This window comes from Mus pahari, chromosome 1 (assembly GCF_900095145.1).
Source record: "Mus pahari chromosome 1, PAHARI_EIJ_v1.1, whole genome shotgun sequence".
In the NCBI taxonomy this organism is placed as follows: Eukaryota; Metazoa; Chordata; class Mammalia; order Rodentia; family Muridae; genus Mus; species Mus pahari.
In genome coordinates, this window is record NC_034590.1 from 143654703 (window position 1) to 143674650 (window position 19948).

General features: G+C 43.6%; 1 protein-coding gene across 8 annotated transcripts in view; it reads right to left on the reverse strand.

The window, feature by feature from the left end:
- The window catches only part of Sgms1 (sphingomyelin synthase 1), a 257314-nt gene that overhangs the window by 4149 nt on the left and 233217 nt on the right, over nt 1-19948 (reverse strand). For all 8 annotated transcript variants that reach the window (XM_021195013.2, XM_029537492.1, XM_029537483.1 and 5 more), the window contains 2 exons: nt 14914-15031; nt 2483-2636 (listed from right to left, as the gene is read on the reverse strand). In XM_021195013.2, the coding sequence (XP_021050672.1) occupies nt 2483-2636; nt 14914-15031 (272 nt within the window). The remainder of the gene's footprint in view (nt 1-2482; nt 2637-14913; nt 15032-19948) is intronic.

Consider the following 19948-nt stretch of genomic DNA (forward strand, 5'->3'; position numbering starts at 1 on the left):
TAAAAATTGTTAAAAGTGTGAGGGGATCAGAAGGAAGAGGAGGAAAGAGGTTCCCCCCCCCCTTTGGTTGTTTTTGCAATTTTAAGTTGGGTGCTGGGGACAGGAACTGGCCACTCATATTCATACCTTAACAATACACCAAGAACAGCTACTACACATTTTCTGTGAACCTCACTGCGTATCCATGCATACCACTTATTTTACTTTTTATAGCCTCTTCCCCACTCATGAAATAAAGACTCATTTTTAAAGATGAGGAAACAAAGACATATAGAGATTAAACATTTTCCCCACAGTCAGAATGCGGGGGGGGGGGGGGGGTGCTGTTCCAGGATCCCAAATCAGGGTTGTCCAGTAACATGAAAAACAATTTCAGGTGTGAACCAGTAGGGGGCGAGCACCCTTATCCCCAAGGGCCTATAACAACTGACCCCTAAAGTTTCAACTTCCTATGGCTGCTTATGTTGTGGTATAAAGGTCAGATGCCCTGTGGGTAAACATTTCTAGAATTCACTGCAGTTGATCACACAGTAAACAAACACAGGACATTCTCTCTCCCTCTCAGGCCCCTACAGAACATCCCACTTCATAATGGTTCCTTCTGGTCCACAGACAGGGTTGGGCAGCCTGCCTCCTCCTGTCTCCTCCATATTGCCTGTCCTGTATGTGCTCACCAAGCTCCTCCATACCCTGCACTTCTCCCCAAGGGTGACGGACAGGTCAAGCCACACCTCCTCTGCATAACTGCATCCGAAGCCGAGGGCTGTCTCTTGGTCTCTAGCTGTTCTCTCCGGAACTTCTTGAAAGCTACTTCTCTGAAGGAAAACTCAGATGACACTGTTCCCTTGTTCCCAACCGCTCTAAGGGTCCCCCTCTGCCACAGACAGAAGCCAAGCCTCTGCTTTGTGGCTCGGGCTGGGCTCCTCCAACCTGGCCGCTGCTTCCTGTCCGTTTTCTTCTTCAGGACTATTCCCAGCTCCCAGCAGATACATTTCAAGAGCTACAATGCTCCTAACTCCAGACTGAGGTATGTGTCCGTCCTCTGTATCCTCACTGAACAGCTTCTAACAGTAAAATTATGAGGATAACTGAATTTTCCAGGGAAATAATCACCTGTTGTTCAATTACAGGGCTGAAGTCATAATAGCAACTAAAATGAACGGCCAAGTTTCATGTCTCAAAACAACCTGAGAGCAGAAAGCGGCAGAACGTGTTTATATGTGCCGTCTGAATTCAAAATTTTTATTTTATTTTTATATACAAGTTATTTTGTTTTTATATTAATTTTTTTGACATCCACATCCCATGTGGTGGCAGACTTTGAGGTTTTAGAAGCTCAATCGGGCCTGGTGGCTCACTAGCTCTGTCCACTGCCTGTGTGTCCAAACGTAGAGCTCTCACCTAACTCTGCCTGTGCACCACCCTGCTTCTCTCCACAGCGGTAAGGGACAAACAAGCTTCTGAACTGTAAGCAACCCCCAGTTAAACATTCTCCTTCATAAAGTTTCTTTGGTCATGATGTCTCATCACAGCAATAAACCCCTAATTAAGATAATACACACACATATATGCACACAAACATATATCTGTATCTATATACATATTTACATACACAAATATACAAATATATATATACACTCATATGCATACAAATACACATTTATGCACATATATATGTACAAACACTCACATATATGCATATACATATATGTAAATGTTGAGGTTTTCTTTTATTGTTTATTGTAATGTTAAGTGGGGACCCCAAGACCTGGGAGTCTGCATGTAGCCTCTGGCACCCTGCCTCCAAGTTAATTCTGATTGGTGAATAAAGTCAATAGCTGGCAGAAGAGAGATAGGTGGGGTTGAGTTTTGGTGGGCCTAGAAGGAGGAGCAGTTGGAAGAAGGAAGGAAGGAGTGGCCATGGAAGAAGAACATGTTAGAGGGAGAGGGAGAGATGCCATGGGGTAGGAGTAAAGAAGGCATGGTCACATGGGCTGGCCAATTGGAGCCGAGAGCAGCCCAGATGGAACAATGAAACATAGTAAGTGATAATTTGGGGTTATCGTTAGGAAGGTAGATTCTAACAGCATGGAGGGTAGGCAGCTGCCCAGCTATTGTGCTGCCTAAAGCATATTTTAAAAATATAAAGACTGTGTGTGTGTGTGTGTGTGTGTGTGTGTGTGTCTTTCATCTGGGAACATAAATGGTCTAAAGCAGATAGAATCCCTCCCCCAGGATTTTTAAAATGTATTTACTATATGTAAATGTAAAACCACCCAAACATTATAGCTGACATCCACAGACAAGGTACTTCCTGTCTAGAGGTGTAGCCAAGTGCTTTCCTGGGCGAATAAGGATAAGATAAGGCAGCTGTCCTCAGGCCTCAATCTGGCTTTAAGGGACTTTGGCCAAACTGATTTTCCCTAGGACCATGGGGCGTGGCAGGTGAGAAAATTACAAAGCAAGGTTGTTTTAGACTTACACTCTTTGATAAATAGGTAGGTGAGCGTTAGCATGACCGTGTGGCCACTGTACAGATAGTCGCCACACATGTTGTGCGAGCCTGTGATGGATAAGCCACCTCCGGCAATGAGCTTCATTATTCTCCGCACTTGAGCTTCCCAGTCTCCAAAGAGCTACCAGAAAAAGAGAAAGTGAGATTCATCATTAGTTCACCTTGACCGTGACTATCATTTTGTGTATTCTGCTTCATCGAGACACATACAATCCTTCTCATTAGTATGCATGTGGTGAACTTTCTCAACAGTACATTTCAGCAGGTGTCTGGAGTCTGAGATTCTAACCCAGGGCCTCAAGCATGCTAGACCCTACTGCTAAGCCATGTGCCTTGATTCAACTTGCTTTACTACGATAAACCAGAAAGAATCTGTGGTTGATTTGCCATAATTTCTTTGGAAAAAGAAAATGTAAATCCTAAGCAAACATTTATAGATGTGTTTTTGCCCAAAGGATGACAGTTCTGACTTATTAGCTAAAGTAACTGGAAGCTTGTGGGTCAAAGCATGAAACGGGACTCAAAACGATGCACCTTCAGCCCCCTGAAATTACCCAGGCAGACCTGGCTAGTTTTCCTTTCAGTAAGAGAAGTTTATAAAGTAATCTAGCTGCCTGAGATGCAAGTCTGGGCTGGACATTCGAGTAATAAATGACTTAAATGACTTGCTTAACTTCCATTTGTTCCATCAAAGAAGGCATGCAAATGTTTGTATCTCATGATTGTAGCATCTTTTTATAGCTAACTTTTTTTCAGAGATTTATTTATTTTATGTGCATGGATGTTTTGCTTGCATGTATATATGTGTGCCAAGTGTGTGCCTGGTGCCCTTGGAGGTCAGAAGAGGGTTCCCTGGAACAGCAGTTATGGATGGTTCTAAGTTACCATGTAGATGCTGGAATGTCAGACACTGTAAGAGCCACAAGTGCTCTTAACCATTGGGCTACCTCTCCAGCCCCTGCAGTATCCTTTTATACCTAGTTGGTCAATTTAATCACCATAATCCCCTTTTAAATATCTAATTGCTAACACCCCAGCTTTGGAAAATTCACATATATATATAACAAAAAAAGCAATTAGGATTTCTATTTTGGAAGAGCTAGCTGCTAGACCACACAGAGGATATGACCATCCCATTCTGATTCAAAGGGACCTTTAAATGCTCAGCCCAACAGATGGAAGTGGACATACAATGAAAGATCCCATGTTGTGGCACATCAGAACTGAGTACTGCCATGCCAAAGTCCTCAGATTATACTGAGCTTTAGATGAAAGACCTACATGCATATGACATTTAGAAAGCACTCTAGAAAAAAAAGATTGTCTCAAGGGTGGGAGGTGGGGTGGGGGGCTGGGCTCCAAGTTCTTAAGCAGTATGATTTCCAGTGTAGGTTTTAGACCTAGCCGTGTAACTAAACCTTTTTTAATATACATAAGCCTTTAGACTGTTTGCTATGTCTATATTCTTCTCCAGGACCTGAAGAGGATGCATTCTACAAACAAGTTAATAAGTAAAGAGAAAGAAAGAACCAGGCCTTTCTAGAATGGCAACAAAGAAAGAGTGGCACTGCTGTGTGGCTCTAACACTGAGTCACTAAGTGCCCAGCCCAGACACTTTACAGAGGTCTTCGAGGGCATGAGACTCATGGGTTAGCCACAACATTGGGCTAGAAAGCAGAAGCTGAGGATGGGTAAATATATAGAAAACTACTAAAGAAAACACAAGGCAAAAACTGGCTCCGTGGGAAACAAACTATTGTACAGTAATTACAGGAAAGGGACACAGCTTAAGGGTGGAGAGAGTTTACAGAGCTGTAACTGGGCAAGTGCTGTCTACTGAGTTACAAAGGACAGACAGGACAAGACACTCTGTGTCCCGGGGATGGCAGGGTGAAGGAAGGAAAAGGTACAGAGGACAGGAAGACCTCACTTTTCACAGCAGGAAATTAATAACAGAGAACATCAGAGCATGCTCAAGGGCATTTTGGGCTAGTTTAAGGCCAGCCTACCATGAAACTCTGTCCCCTCAAACCAAAAAATTATAGCCAGATGAGGTAATCATCTATAGCTGCCTGGCATCTGAGCACTTGGGAGCCTCAGATGGCTGTGCAGGAAAAAAACCAAATAAGCAAACAGCAAGAATTACAGAAAAGAAATTATATTCCCATATCACTAGTAAAAGAGAAAAATACAAAGTAAGAGCTACACATGTGGTGATCTTGTTAAGAGTGAAAAGGAAATGGGAAAAGGAGCCCAGATAGGGCCAGGGTCAAGAGACATGGAGACAAAGAACGAGGGGATCCTGTGCACAGTGTGGGGGAGAGGGTCCTGTGCACAGTGTGGGGGAGGGGATCCTGTGCACAGGGTGGGGGAGGGGATCCTGTGCACAGGGCGGGGGAGGGGATCCTATGTACAGTGTGGAGGAGGAGATCCTGTGTACGGTGTGGGGGAGGGGATCCTGTGTAGAGTGTGAGGAGGGGATTGGTGAACAGTGTGGGGAGGGGATCCCGTGTACAGTGATGAGGGCATCCCATGTATAGTGATGGGGGGATTCTGTATAGTGTGCTGAGGGATCCCTGTCTATAGGGAATCTGCTGTAAACTTAAGCTAACATGTATCTGTATATTTTTGTACAGTTTTACAATATATTTTAAGGTAAGTAACCTTACAAAAGAATACTAATATCAAAAGTTTATAAAGAGCTACAGTGTCAACTTATTACTGAGGGGAAACAGTCTTTATAAATGTAGTATGGCCTACCTGTGCAGTGTCTGTTAGGCCTACAGCAGCACACAGTCATGTTCCAGGACTTCACACTCATTCCGTGGCCCTCCCAGAGAAACCTACAGGCCAGCAAGTGCCATTCATGGTGACTGTCCTAAGCTGCACTGGCTGTTGTGTTTTATAGTTGGTATGGTATTGTTTTATGAATAGACCTATACATACTGAAATCAGGTTCCACTTGCCTCGAATGGTCAATGCTGTCTCATGCTATAAGAAATCTCAGGGGTATGGAGTTTGCATACAAATGAATCAGCCTGGTGACATACACCAAAAAGTACCCTTGTCACTAAACAATGCACGACCACATTATTAGCAAGGCACTGTGCCAACCACCATGCCCAGAGTTTGATTAAACCAAGCCCTGAATTCATACTGAATAGCTCTTCCAGCAGAAGCCCAAGCACCTCACAGAAGTATGAGCACACTGTCAGTGACATATTCCTGTGCTACCCAGATCTGCCAGGGGTCCTGTATAAAGATTTATGGAACCTGTTTATGGGATCTACCTACTTTGGCAAATTACAGTGTATTGTTCCTAAACAACAGTCTCCCTCCAAAACAGAAAATTCTTTATTGATCACATGTCCCTGAAAACTCCTTCTTAAACACCCAAGCCAACAGCAGGGCGGGTAAGGGACCACCCAGCAGGAACAGAAACAAACAGATGAGAACACCTCATCACCCTGCCTTGAGCAGCCTGCCACCAAGAAATCCACGCGCTTGAAGATCTCCCCCAGCCAACTCCCCGAATGCCTGTAAAGCAAGTCATTCCCTGAGGTTGATGGGCAGGCTGCTGTCCAAAACCAAGAAGAGATATTTACAAGTTAATGGGAAGACATGAAATGTTTTTTAGGTCCTAGTGGGAAATACAACAACCGGAAGGGTAGATCCCTCTAGATTCCTCAGCGAGAAGGAGCTGCTCAGCGCTGCTGATTCTATTTTCCCCTTGCTTTGTTTCACTAGCTCCTTGTTGTGCAGCAAAAGCGACGACATGGTGGGGTGGCATTACAGAATAAAGGACCATGTGTTCTTTACAGAGATTCTAAAGTTTTAACAGATTTTCCCATCAACTGTCTCATCATATCATCTAAAGCCTGTTCACTGGTTAATAATGATGTTATGTTGTCCATCTGGCAGAAGAGGAAGTAAACACAGGCTGCCAACTGGTCCCAAGGATGCACACAGACTGGGGATCAGAACTAAGGGCTCAGGAGATACTATGGCTCTAAACACCTTCAGAAACAGCAAGGGGCAGCGTTTCCAGGTTCATACTGAGTTGCTATTCTAATAAAATGTAATCAAATTTACCTTTTCCTATGCCTTTTAAAATTAAGTGATCTCAATTTGGTTCAGGCTCTCCTGCTTTATATTATGGGATATTGGTCTCTAAGAGATTTTATTAGTGTGTGAGTCAGGTTTTCCATGTGGTCCAGACTAGCCTGAAACTCATGACCTTCCCTAGTGTTGGGTTTACAGGTATGCACCATCATCCGGCTTACAAATATACTTTATTTGTTTACTCTAATTGCGTGTATGGGTGTGCTGGCTGGGCACGGGTGTGCTGTGGTACCCACGTGGACGCTGGATGGCAGCTTTGCAGAGCTGCTCCTTTCCTTCAGCCTTCCCACCTCTCTGACTGCACACAGGTGGATGACAAATGCTTGTATGTGTTAACCCATCTCACTGGCTCCCCAGACACACTTTATAGGAACAACAGTGAGCACAAATCTACCTCAGACTTTATTTTAAATGCTTTAAGCCTGGCGGTGGTGGTGGTGCACACCTTTAGGCCCAGCACTCAGAGAGGCGGGTGGGGATTATCTAAGTTCAGAGTCAGCCTGCTCTACAGAGAAAGTTCCAAGACATCCAGGGCTACACACAGAGACACTAGGCCTGGAAACTCTCTGCCCCCACAAACCACTTTATTTCATATTCGTATGTGCACGTAAAGTTTGGATCCATTCTTTTCTCTCTACTCCCTTCTTTTCCCTATGAATGTCATGAGTCCAACATGAGTTTCTAAGTTAACCAAGTAGGAATCATTTCTTCAACTCTAGCCTTGGGTACTATTTGTTTTCACAGTGATTGTAGACATTCCAGAAATTGAAGACAACTTCACTACTAACAAGTAAGGCAATTTGTGGCGGGGTCTCAGGCTCAATGGCTATAAACTGACATGGCTCTCCTTGAATCAGCAGCCCTGTGGGATGCTCATTTGTGACCATCTCCTGATCACTCAAGAGACACTTTTGGAGGCTTTCCCTCCACAAACACATTCCACCCACCACGACTGAGCAGCAGGAGAGGCTTCGGTGGACTGTCTCTTCCTACATGGCTTCTAAGAGTTTTAATTCCACTTGGCTGGGGAGGGTTTGGCCCTTCCCCATTCTCAAACACTTGCAGGCTTCTGGGTGGGTGGAGGTCTCTAAGCAACATCAGCAATAAAACACTCACCTGCCACTAGCCTCCTGTTACCCCAGCCAAAAATATTTTTTTCACATCCTTTAATAAGGACAGTATTCACAGGCCTCATAAAAACCTTAACTATAGATCAGCTGTTACCTACAGTGTTTAAAAGCAAAATGTCCTTTTACTAAAATGACATTGCTCTAAGTTCGGGGGTGGGAGTGTTCAAGTCCTCTAATCAACCTAGTTAGTGAGTGGAAGTTACCAAAAATGTATTCATGCTTTTATTTTAAAATGTTTTATAAGGAAAGAACAGTGTAATGAATAAGGAAGCCCTTCATTTTGGCTCATCAACTGTAACTATTTTATCAAAATACCTCACTCCAAAGTCCAAAACAGTAAATTCTCTCCTGTAATCAGGCTCATGGAATCTACAATGGTTCAACCCCAATCACACTTCATATTCTTTATCTGAGCCCTCAACAGCCCCAACAACATCTCCATCTCCCTTTCCCGGCTGATTTAGGATCAGCTCAGGGGCCAGGGCTGAGGGGGCCTGGCAGGCTCAGCTGTTGGCATCCACTACGGTTCTTCTGTGTGGTTTTCTTCTGTGATATTCACACCTTCAGGTTCATCTCCATCCTTGGTTACTCTCTGAATGCTGCAGTCTGCTTAAGTTCAAATTAAATGCTGTTGGCAGAAAAAACAGAACGGCTGTGGTCTCCATCCCATGCACCTGCGAAGAAGCCCTGGTGCCATTTGTCCGGCTGCTGGTGTGACCACCTGGCCATGGCAATGCCTGCCAGACTTCTCAATTAAATATGTTATCTTTGCCCCTTTATAGTTAATAAGAAATGTGATTTGAAAAGCTGTATAAGTGTTCCTGGCTTAGCCTTCACCTAACAGCTTCAGTACATACCCATTATAGATTATGATTTTTGAATTATTTCCTCAAAGGCTACCAAATAGTCATCTTCTATTTCTTTTACATTTATTAGTTTTCTTAAGTCGCCTCTGACATTATACAAAGCTCCTTTTGATTTATTACAGTCTGATACCGTCATGCTCAAACTGTGTCGAGCATAACCACTGAGGACTGAGACGACAGCTCAGGGAGAGGAGGAGCAGGTGACAGGCCCCGGGCTCGAACCTCAGCACTGCCAAAGCAAGAAACTAGCTTCTCAAAATGACACAGAGCCTGAGAGACACAGAGCCCGAGGGAGAGCCCCCATGCACAGCAGCCTGGTGTGTTAGAGTGCTCACGGGTGGCCCTCTGACACACAGCCCGAGGGAGGGGCCCCATGCACAGCAGCCTGGTGTGTTAGAGTGCTCACGGGTGGCTCTCGTGTCATTGAGAGCCTAGCTTGAGACATTCCCCATGGTGAAAATGTCACTGCCCATCTTCTTGTACCCTGAGCCAGTGCGGCTGTCTGGAACTCTCCAGTTAATGCCTTTCCTCTTCATGGTGTATGACTCCTAACAGCTGTAAGACTTTTCCTGCCTTTCCAGAACCTCCCTTAACACACGGCCTGGCTTGGGTATCCCTCACCTCTAGTTCACACCTCCAGGAACAAGCATCACCTACTACAGATGTGGCCAGACAGATATCCTGTCTCTGCTCCCTAGCTACTCTGAAACACTGGGCAGAGCCACATGCCTCTGAACTGGATGCAGTTTCCTCCAGTCACTGTTTTGAGAACTAAATGAGGACAAGACATTGTGGACCACGGGTAGACATCAAAAAAGGATAACACAACTTAGCACCAACCAAAGTCTATGTCCCTCTCATCCAAACATCCTGCTGCATGACTGGGTAAATGTATTTCTAAAAGACAACTAACTGTCAGTACATCAAAACCCCCTACTAAAACCTTTCCTGACTTTCTATGGAAATCCAAACTCATTAGAAGGGTTCAAGGCCCTTTAAAACTGCCCACAGCCTGCCTGCCTTGCTTCATCTCACACCACTGGGACCAGAGGACCAGACACCCGTGTTCCCTCAACCTCAAGTTATTCTAAATTCCCTAGCATGGACCCTTTCTACCAATGTTCTCACTGCTTCTGCTCAGCAGACGACTCTGACTCGTCCCTCTGAGCCTTGGCTCAGACACACCTCCAGCTGCATGCATGCACAGCACGGTGGCTGCGGTCCTGTGCTTCCATGGCAACCAGAACCCCCATATCCATACGGGAAGGAGTGACTAAGCCAGGGAGTGACCTGTTAGATCACACAGGACCCTTAGCTCTGGACACCCAGGGAGTGAGGGTGGGGATGGATGGGGTACCTGCTATGTACACTTGTGACCTTAATATTCCATTCTATGGGCACCCATAGAATTCTCCAGAGATGTTTGGTTGGAAAAATAATCTCTTCTAATCAACTGAAATCACATCAACAATTCTGTACTTTCTTGTAATCTAAGCAAGTGACGACATTTCCTCAGTAAGGAAACTGGAGCTGCCAAAAGCTATGAAATGATGCAAAATATACTTGTCAAGTACAAGTTTTAACCAAAGTGATAAATGTACAGATAGTAGAGTTGGAATTGTGAGACAAATAACCATAAAGGAGTACTGTATTGAAATATGAATTTTAAAAATTTCCCTTTAGTAGATACTTTCAGTGTGTCTGTTATAAAATTTATTTACAATAAAAGTAATTTTTAAAAGACAAATTTTTACTACATTGCTGTCACGGTTGCTCCTAAAAGTGAAAAGAGAGAATAGCAACAGAGAGAAAAGAGAAACAGAAAAAAAATGAAAAAAAAAAACTGACAAGAAACAGGAGTAGACAGAAGTATTGCTCAAAAGCGAGCACATCCCTGTGCCTCATATGACTTAACTCGGCCTTGATGCCTGAAATCTCACACTGAGACAAGGGGACAGCAGCAGACACACAAACTGTGGAGGGCTTCCCAAAGCTGTGCCACTCGACAAGAAGCATCAGATGGCACCAAACAAGAGCAAGGTCCCTGTCTGTCAGGGACCTGCTGGTTGGCAGTCTGAATAAAAATTCAAATGAAATTCTTCTGCCAAGTGCCCCAGCCAAGGTGTCATATCCTTTTTGAAACCTAAGGTCAGCACAGAAACCACAATAGAACCAGCGTGTGGCTTAGGTTAAGGCTTAGCAGTCATCACCAGTTCAACTTGCCCAAAAGTTATCATAGGACACATCTGGGAAGTGCACATCTGGGGAGTGAGCACAACAGGGTGCTTTGGGTTTTTTTTTTTTTTTTTTTTTTTTTTTATTGGGTAAAAAAAAAAAAAACCCCAAACCACAAACTTACCTAAAATCAAAGATTATCAACTGTTACTGTATTGTTTGTTTGTTTGTTTTTTTAAGTAAATCCTAAACAGCTGTGATAGGAAGAGGAAGGTGGGGGAGATCCACATGAGCTCTTGTCGAAAAGCTGTGGCAACATGGCCAGAGGCTATACTTGGCAGCTTCCAGCATAAGCCTGGCACACACGCACCACATGGGTAGAGGAAGGTGATTCTGTCATTTTTAATTCAGGAAGTGAGCAGGTCCACTTCCCTTCCCTCCGTGTTCTCAGTGATTTATCACTGTTGCAGCAACATCTGACAGGAGGCCTGTTCTACGTGCCGACCCATCGTCTCATGACTGCTGCTGAAGCTCGTACACTCTCGTGAGAGCGACTTCTACCATGACCGTTGTCCATTTGCTGCAACAATTTTCTGATAAGCCGTCCGTTTGGAGCCCTGATGTTAGGAAAGTATCAGGTATAGGGGTGACTGTGGAACCCCATTCACCACAGTGGAACCAGGTTTAAGTTCCTCACTTAGCGGAGCTCTGACGTAAAGCTTAACTGACTTCCATTATGTTTAGTAGTAAGTGAGACTTTAAGAGACCTCAGATCCTGAATATCCAGTTCACTATCTAAGCACTAAGTATTCTATGTCTGTGGACTTTGCATCTGTATTATAGGTTTTACCATCACTCAGAATAGGATAAATCCTAGCCCTGGTTTTCACTTCAACTTGAGACTTACAAACCTCGCCATCATAACTATCACCACTTGGCTGTCTCCCACGTACATGTGCTCTTCCACTTACAAGTATCCAGTGGTAAACGCAGTCATTGAAGATTTTCCCTTCTAGGTCTTCCCTCTGTCTAATTACTGTCACTTGACCCCATAAACAAAAACTGCTCCTATCTGTCTGGTATTTCCTTCCCATCCTCAGTGTTAGTGACTTATCTTGATCCTTTTATGGTACCATTCCAAAATTTCATTCCCTCAGGTATGAGCCTGAACCAGGCAAGTTTTAGGGTGCTTTCAATGGAGTGCATCTCTACTGGCTCATCCTGTGTACCTGCGCCCCTAAAACATAGAGCTGCTTAAAGCAGACTGTTCAGTTCTTAGCGGAAGAACATGACAGTACCATGCCACTTTGGTCTGAGAGGCTGATGACAGTTTGGTGGTGAAGCTGTCTTTGACAACAAGTGACCTTCAATGAGGCTATTTCTGATTCTGATTCCCTTCCCCTAGTGACTAAAATGGGCAGGGCTGGTCTCTGAGCCCTCTGAGTGCCATCCTTCTCTCCTTTTGGATACTGGCCCATATTGGATCATTCCACCATCTGGCAGAACACTGATTCCCAGACTTGATCTGCCACCTGAGGGTCCTATCCAGCTCTTCTATCTAGATTCAGACAGCTTTATGTTCTCTCCATGAAGAATTCCTGTCCAACATGCTAAAACCAAACCTTATCAAGTATTCAAAGACAACTTCCTGTTCAAAGTATGGAGGAGAGAGAACAATAAGTAAGTTGACATCACAAGAAACTGTTGAATGTGGGTGGCATCAGGACCAAGGGTCTGCACTCTATACTACACTTCCATGAGGAGAAAGAATCAGACAGACAGACAGACAGACAGACAGACAGACAGACAGACAGACAAAGCAACTGTCATGTAAAGAGTCTAGATCCTAATGAATACAAAGAGACCATCAAAAACCCTTCAAGACAAGAGGACTAATTTCATGAACTGATAACTGCCAATATCAAACAAGTATTATTTCTGTTGACTACCAAGAGTATAATGCAATAAAATGCCCAGTTTTCCAGTGCATGCTACATCTGCAGTGATATAAACACTTCCAAAACAAAGATAGATAAATCAACAATAACAAGTTGTAACAAGTGAATCTGAGTGTTGAATACAACAGATTTCCTTATACTAGTCTCTCTACACTAAATGCATTGGAAAATTCCAGAACAAAATAAAAAGTTGTATTCCCTGGCCTAAATCCTGCATTAAAAAAATAAAATAAAAGCTGTGTTCTAAATTCTTTTTTCTTAATCTACAAAGTAAGTCAGTCTGAGTTTTAACTACTGTTCACAAAGGTGTGCTAAGATACCTTCGACTGTTCATTTTTAAGATGCTGAGTTCTAGAAGGAAGATTGCTGAAGAATCACTGTACTAGTTTGGATTTCCAGCCAACACTTGGGTGGCACACGTGAGTTAGTTTCTGTGCCGTGCCTGCTATCTCTGCCTCTACCAACAGAAGCTGAGAGCTATTCTTCACCGTGGACTGTGGTTAGGTACACTGGTGACTCTGGCTGACTCTGAGTAACCACAGCTCACCTCTCTGGACTTGAAGGGCTGAGTAGAGATGCAGACACCCTCACAAAGGCACAGCACTAGAACCAGGGAGGGAAGGCAGCCCCTGGATGCAGGACTTATCTTCAGAAGCCACATCTTTCTACTTCTTTGTAGCAACTTTACCAATATACAGATTCTTTTAAGAACCGAACTGCAGCTCAGTGGTCCTGGTGACCACATTTAATCCCAGCACTCGGGAGGCAGAAACAGGCAGATTTCTGTAAGTTTGAGGCTAGCCTGGTCTATTTCCAGGACAGCCAGGGTTACACAAAGAAACTCTGTCTTAGGAAAAAAAAAATCAATCAAACAAACAAACAGTTCAACTGCACTTAGGTGTGTATCACAATTGTTATGTTTACAGTATAGAACATTTTGTTTATCAACCAACTCTCACAAGAGTGGCTGGACTCTCAATAATACAGTATTTCCAAATATTAAATAAAGAAAGAATGAATTCTACAATCTGGGCAGGGCAAGCTGGTTTTGGGAAGCTTTTACAAAGGATAAAACCAGGATGTGAGGCTGGCTTCCTGGGAAGGACAGAGGAACAGCACGAGAAGGTTCAGAGAAGAAGGGCTGATGACAAGGCTCTGTGCTTGGGACATCCACTCTCCTGAGTTCAGTGAACCTTGGACAGAGTCAGGAAAGTAACCAGCCACCTCTGTGAGAACATCAACTAAGTCTGGGAAGAGAGAAGGTTCACAGGGAAACTAAAGGATCCCGAACTCCCTATCATAAAGACTCCATTAAAAAATCTCCAGAGTGAACATTGAAGTCCCCTCTGTAAAGCCCCTCTGACAGGATGATCCTTTGGCAGGAAGAGACTAAAAAGGGAAGAAACCAAAAGTAACGGCTATCTCAGCACATGATTTAATGATGATAAATGATCTCAATGTATTTTTTATTTTGTATATATAATATACATTACATATTTTAAATCTATATTTTATATGCTTATATTTAATATATATTAAAAAAATCAAGAAATCAAGGCAAGAACTTAGCCTTTTTTTTCTGATTGCACTACTAAAGAGCTTTAATATGTTAAAGAATTAAGTCTTTTCCTATTTGATGACATTCCAAAAGCTTTCTAGTTAAAAATCTCTTCCAAGGTAACAGTTACTTGATTCTGGGAATACAGGACAGATTCAAAACCTTCTGGGCTACAAGGAAAGATAGCAGATGAAGGGCCCCACGCTCTTCCCAAGAACAGTGTCATACAAATTGGCAGAGGACTGCCAGGGGCTGGGAGTGGGCCTATCTTGTTCTGCTGATGGGGAAGTCGGAAAGGAAAAAGTGCCAGGGGAAACAGCACACCCAGAGCTACACTGAAGGAGAACATATTTAATAGTCCGGCAGGATGCAAAGAGCTCCACTCCCATGCAAAGCTCCCATTGGTTCTAAGTTAGGAGGGGCTGTCGAGGCTAGGGAATTCTGGAAAGGGTGTGGCTGTCTGGTCCTATAGCTTAGGGACAACATTCCCAGAAGTGAGTCTGAATCAGTTTTCATCTTGGCCTTAGTCGAAGGTCCCCAGGGCAAGAGGAGAAACAAAAGTGGGAAATGACAGGGAGGAGGAGTTTACCTTCGGAGAACAGTTGAAATGCATGCCAGGTACTGGGAGTGTAGTTACATACATTGTAATACACCGATACAGGTACAGCGTGCCAACTATGCAGAAAAATCTTCTGCTAATAATAGACCTAGAAAAAGGGAAAAACAGGGCAGATTCTCAGTCAAGAAATTCCACAGCTTCATTTACTCAAAGTTTTCAATGACCCAACAAAACAAACCCAGAAATCTAGTCACGAGCTTGAAATCAGAGTCCTACAAGTTTCACTAGCAAAAGACCTGGATGCAGCATCGTAGACTAACGTCAGTTGTGCATTAAAAAAAAAAAAGTGCCATTAACTGGCCAAAAGGAACCACAGTGATCCACAGTGCTACAAATCAGGCCTTATGGGTCTTAAATCTGCATTGCTGCCACTCGACTGATGGACAAGTGGAGCCTGTCCAGAATGGCCAGAGCCTGTGCAGTGCTGGTGGCAAATGTTCAGCGTCTCTGTCCAAACAGCAGACATTCTACTGTTTAAGAAGTCAGCCACTAAACTGCTACAGCAGTGTGCGTAGGAGACCGTCAAGAAAAGAACCATGGAAGACAGAGTCCAACCCTGACAGGGACTCTGGTGTCTCTGCCACCTCAGAGACTACTTCCTGTTTCTCAGAATAAATAAAATGCGGTCAAGAGTGCTAGAAATGAAATCTGGAAATCCCTCACACAGGGCAGGAATAGACAGGCAGCTACAAAATATGAACAAGAACAAGAAGCACTAGTTTCTAGTGAATGGGATGAATACATGTATATCCCAAATCCGATGAATTCTTCTAGCACCAAAGCCCATCTATTTCTTGGACTTAACCTCGTTAATGCAGTCCCAAGCATCCTTAAATAAGACCCCTCTCTAACTGCCTCCTGGCCAGCCGGTGGGGCAAATCACATCCTGTAGCTCTGTTCTTTCAGGCTTGGAAAGTTCAAGTTGCCCCGGGGAAGCGTGAATTAAATAAAATGGAAAATTTAGAAACACGGGGTAGGTTTCCTTTAAGACTAGTGAACACCAGTCACTCTGCCATTATGTACTGTGTACTGTATCTCTTTTTGCTCAAGATGGGTTGTTTTTTCTAATTGTTGTTTTCATAAGAGGAACTGAGTGACTCACTACTGTGTGACCACATACATACATACATACATACACATACACACACATAAATACATACATATACACACACACATAAATACATACATACATACATACACATACACACACACACATAAATACATACATATACGCATACTGCTGGCACACATAGTCCACAAGTTAACTGAGGACTGGTGAAGACTGGTGGGTATTTTGTCGCCTTCTCTATGTTTCTGAAGCTGGATCAAAACTATTGTATTAACGTTGGTTTTAATGGTTTCTCTTAGTCATATCTCCCCCGATGGGCTAAGAATTTACTCTACATAAGCTCTCTTGCAGAGGTGTGGACCACTGGTTTCCAGTCTAATGAAAGCCACAGAACAATGAAAAGTAAAGTCTAGAGATGTCAGTCAAGAATACCACGAGGGAAGTGCCAATGTGAAATGAACAGTGTGAGCTGTTGTGGTCAGACTGCATGTTAAAAAGCAGAGTATGCATGGTTCAAAGAATTGTACTCCTGGGGATTCCTGTCCTAAACTTAAGAATCCCACACAGCTAGAATTCTTTGTCAAAGGTTTTTTTTAAATTCATGATGTATCTCAAAAAAGAGCCTTGGAGATCAGTCGTAGCGATTATATCCACAAAACAAGTCCTGGACCTAAGGCTCAGGAATCATTGTGGAAGAGGGAGCAGAAAGACTGTAAGAGCCAGAGGATCAGGGAGATTGCTGTGAGACTGTGCCTCCTAAGAATGCCTCAAGTCACACTCGTGTCCCCTACATGACTGCCTAAACGTGAGCTGGACAGCGATGGCAATGACAGGCACAAAAAGTGGCTGGGTGAAGTCCACAAAGCCTCACCCCCACACAAAGGCTCCAGGCAACTAAGAAATGCTGTCTCTGGCACCTAGTACAAAGGTTTAGGAAGACACTCTAAAGGTCAATTAATGCTGGAAAGTGACTTGGCTCCGCAAGCTGTCGTCCCATGAACGCATAGCAGCAGGATACTCATGGCTGCCTGAAGAAGTATATCAGCACAAAAACATCTTTAGGGTATGTTCCTTGTCTCCATTCCACACACCCCCTCAAACACGGTTTCTTGACTCCCAGGTCTCAGACACCCTGTGTAGCTAGAGTGGCTTTCAACTGCTAACCCTTAACTCTATCACTAAAGTGCTGAGCTGAAGGACTCAGAATTAAGTTACTCTGTTTTCCAAGCTCTTAAAGACAAACACAGTTAAAGAAATTATAGATAATGACCATTCTGACCCCCCCCCCCAGACTTAGTACTATTTCCTGTACTTTTTCCATTTGTTTCTAACCCATTTCTTGGATGTTGATTTTATCACCTACTGCTTTCTGGAAGCTCTTAGCTTTTAGAAACAAATACTTCCATACACTACATGGTGGACCAAGCATCAGACTCACAACTAAGAGGCAGCAAACGAGGAAGATGGCATGCAGAGTGATGCGGAATCAGAGGGAGCCATCGTAGGCAGAGCTCAAGGTGATTTGAGCAAGCACCCCACGGCAGACCATCACTGGGCCACTGCAGGACCACCGCGGGCTAGCTAGCTTTACCTTTAACAAAGACTATTTTTGGTGACCTCAGTCGTCTCTGTAAATTTCCTATGAAATTTGCTTCTTCATCAGAAAAAGGAGGACAAAGACACCACCTTCCTTCTTAGTAGGGAAACAGACTAATGATGAATGGAAAGGCCATGGAGCAGAACTAAGAACGGGGTACCACGATACTTATTTTAATTTGCTTAGAAAAACGTGGGAAATTTTGTCAAATTTTTCCTTCCTGCCTTTAAGCTTTGTACCATCTACTTCATTTCGTATGCGTGAGTACCTGCATATATGTATATGCCTGCTGCCTATGTCAGGCCCCTGGAACTGGCATTGCAGGTGGTTCTGAGTCACCTGCTGTGGCCCTGTGCAGAGCCCATGCTTCTCACCTCTGAGCCATTTCTCCACCCCACCCTACCCCATTTATTTCTTAAGATGTCCCAGTAATGCATGGCTACGATTCCTATTTCACACAAGGCAAAATTGAGTCTCATGGAGTCTAAACTGAAGTATAACTACACAAGACAAAATAATTAGGAAAAAAACATGCTTAACAGCACAAGAAATCCCATTTTGAGTACCCACAGGTGAGTTAAGACTATTAGATTTTAAACTTAATTCAATTTTTTTTTCATCTCATGCTGTGTGGGATATTTTCTATGGACTAGAACTCTACAAAACATTTTGATAATTTCCTTATCTGCTGGCTGGTCTCACTTGACTCACAAACTAGGAGAGACTTGAGAAAATGCCTCCATAAGATCTGGCTGTAATGTATCTTCTTAGTTATTGATGTGGGAGGGTCAGCCTATTGTGGGTGGTGCCATCCCTGGGCTGGTGGTTCTGGGTGATAGAAGAAAGCAGGCTGAGCAAGCCTTGAGGAGCAAGCCAGTGAGCAGCGTGCCTCTATAGACTCTGCATCCGCTCCTACCTTCAGGTTCCTGCCCTGTTTGAGTTCCTGTCCTGACTTCTCTGATGATGAACAGTGATTTTGAAGTGTGAGCCAAAGAAACCCCTTCCTCCCCAGCTTGCTTTTTGGTCTGTGTTTTTTCACAGTAACAAGAACCATGACTAAGACACCTTATTCCACAATAACTACTAAACCACTGGTATTCTAGTAGTTAACTACTAAACCACTGGTAATCTAGTACTTTCTTTCATGAAGGCTTGAAACAATAAATGTGTCATGTCCTGTTTATTTAATCATTCTTACACCTTCTCCTCCTTAATCCTCCATTTCATCCAAATTTCCAGTGATTTTTTTTTTTGGTATCAATCTGTCCTCAGTGTAATTCTTGTCTCTATGGTCTCGGTGCTTATGAGACTCTCAGATTCAAGGTAAAATCCGACCACCAGTGAAGACATCCTGAGGCTGGAGCCCTTAGGAATGAGATAAGTGTCTATTTAAGAGATCAAAGAGTGCTTGCTGGCTGGCATTCTTCCACCACATGAGGAGAATGTGGTTATGAAGAGCAGCCAGAGACCCCGGCAAGATCCATTAGCCTTGGTCTTCTCAGCCTCCAGAAAGAAGAAATAAACAGTTGCTGTTAAGAATCTAGCTTGTGGTGTTTACTTATAACAGCCTCAATAAGATTACCCTAAAGCCCACTAACGATCACCTTCTTTGAAACCATCATGTGGCTGGCAATTTTAACGTGCATATACTTTACATCCTTTACCAGGTCCACACAGTCTTAGGTCTTCCTCGACTCTGTTCACCCAACCCCACTCCTACCCTTCAAAAAAAAAAAGAGCTCTGAACTTCTGAACTTCTACTTTATTATCCAAAGTTCTTTGAGCACTACCTGCAAAGTCCCTTCTACTGTAGGTAGGACCTCTGTGACAGTGACTCTGCCTGGACTGTCTATATTTTATCTTTTTAGATGCCTGCCATAGATACTCAGTTTAGAGCTGACCTCCTCTAAGGAAGCCCCATTTCTTTTTATCTGTCTTATTTTTTTGTTTTTAAAACTTCTTTACAAACATAGAGACCCCAATGGAGGAGCTAGAGAAATTACCCAAGGAGCTGAAGGGGTCTGTAACCCTATAGGTAGAACAACAATATGAACTAACCAGTACCCCCAGAGCTTGTGTCTCTAGCTGCATATATAGCGAAGATGGCCTAGTCAGCCATCATTGGGAAGAGAGGCCCCTTGGTCTTGTAAACTTTATATGCCCCATACAGGGGAACGCCAGGGCCAAGAAGTGGGAGTGGGCAGGGGAGCAGGGCGGGGGGGGGCATAGGGGACATTCGGGATAGCCTTTGAAATGTAAATGAAAAAAAATATCTAATAAAATAATTAAAGAAAAACTTCTTTACAGCATTAACAACCCATTCACAACTCAATGAAAGC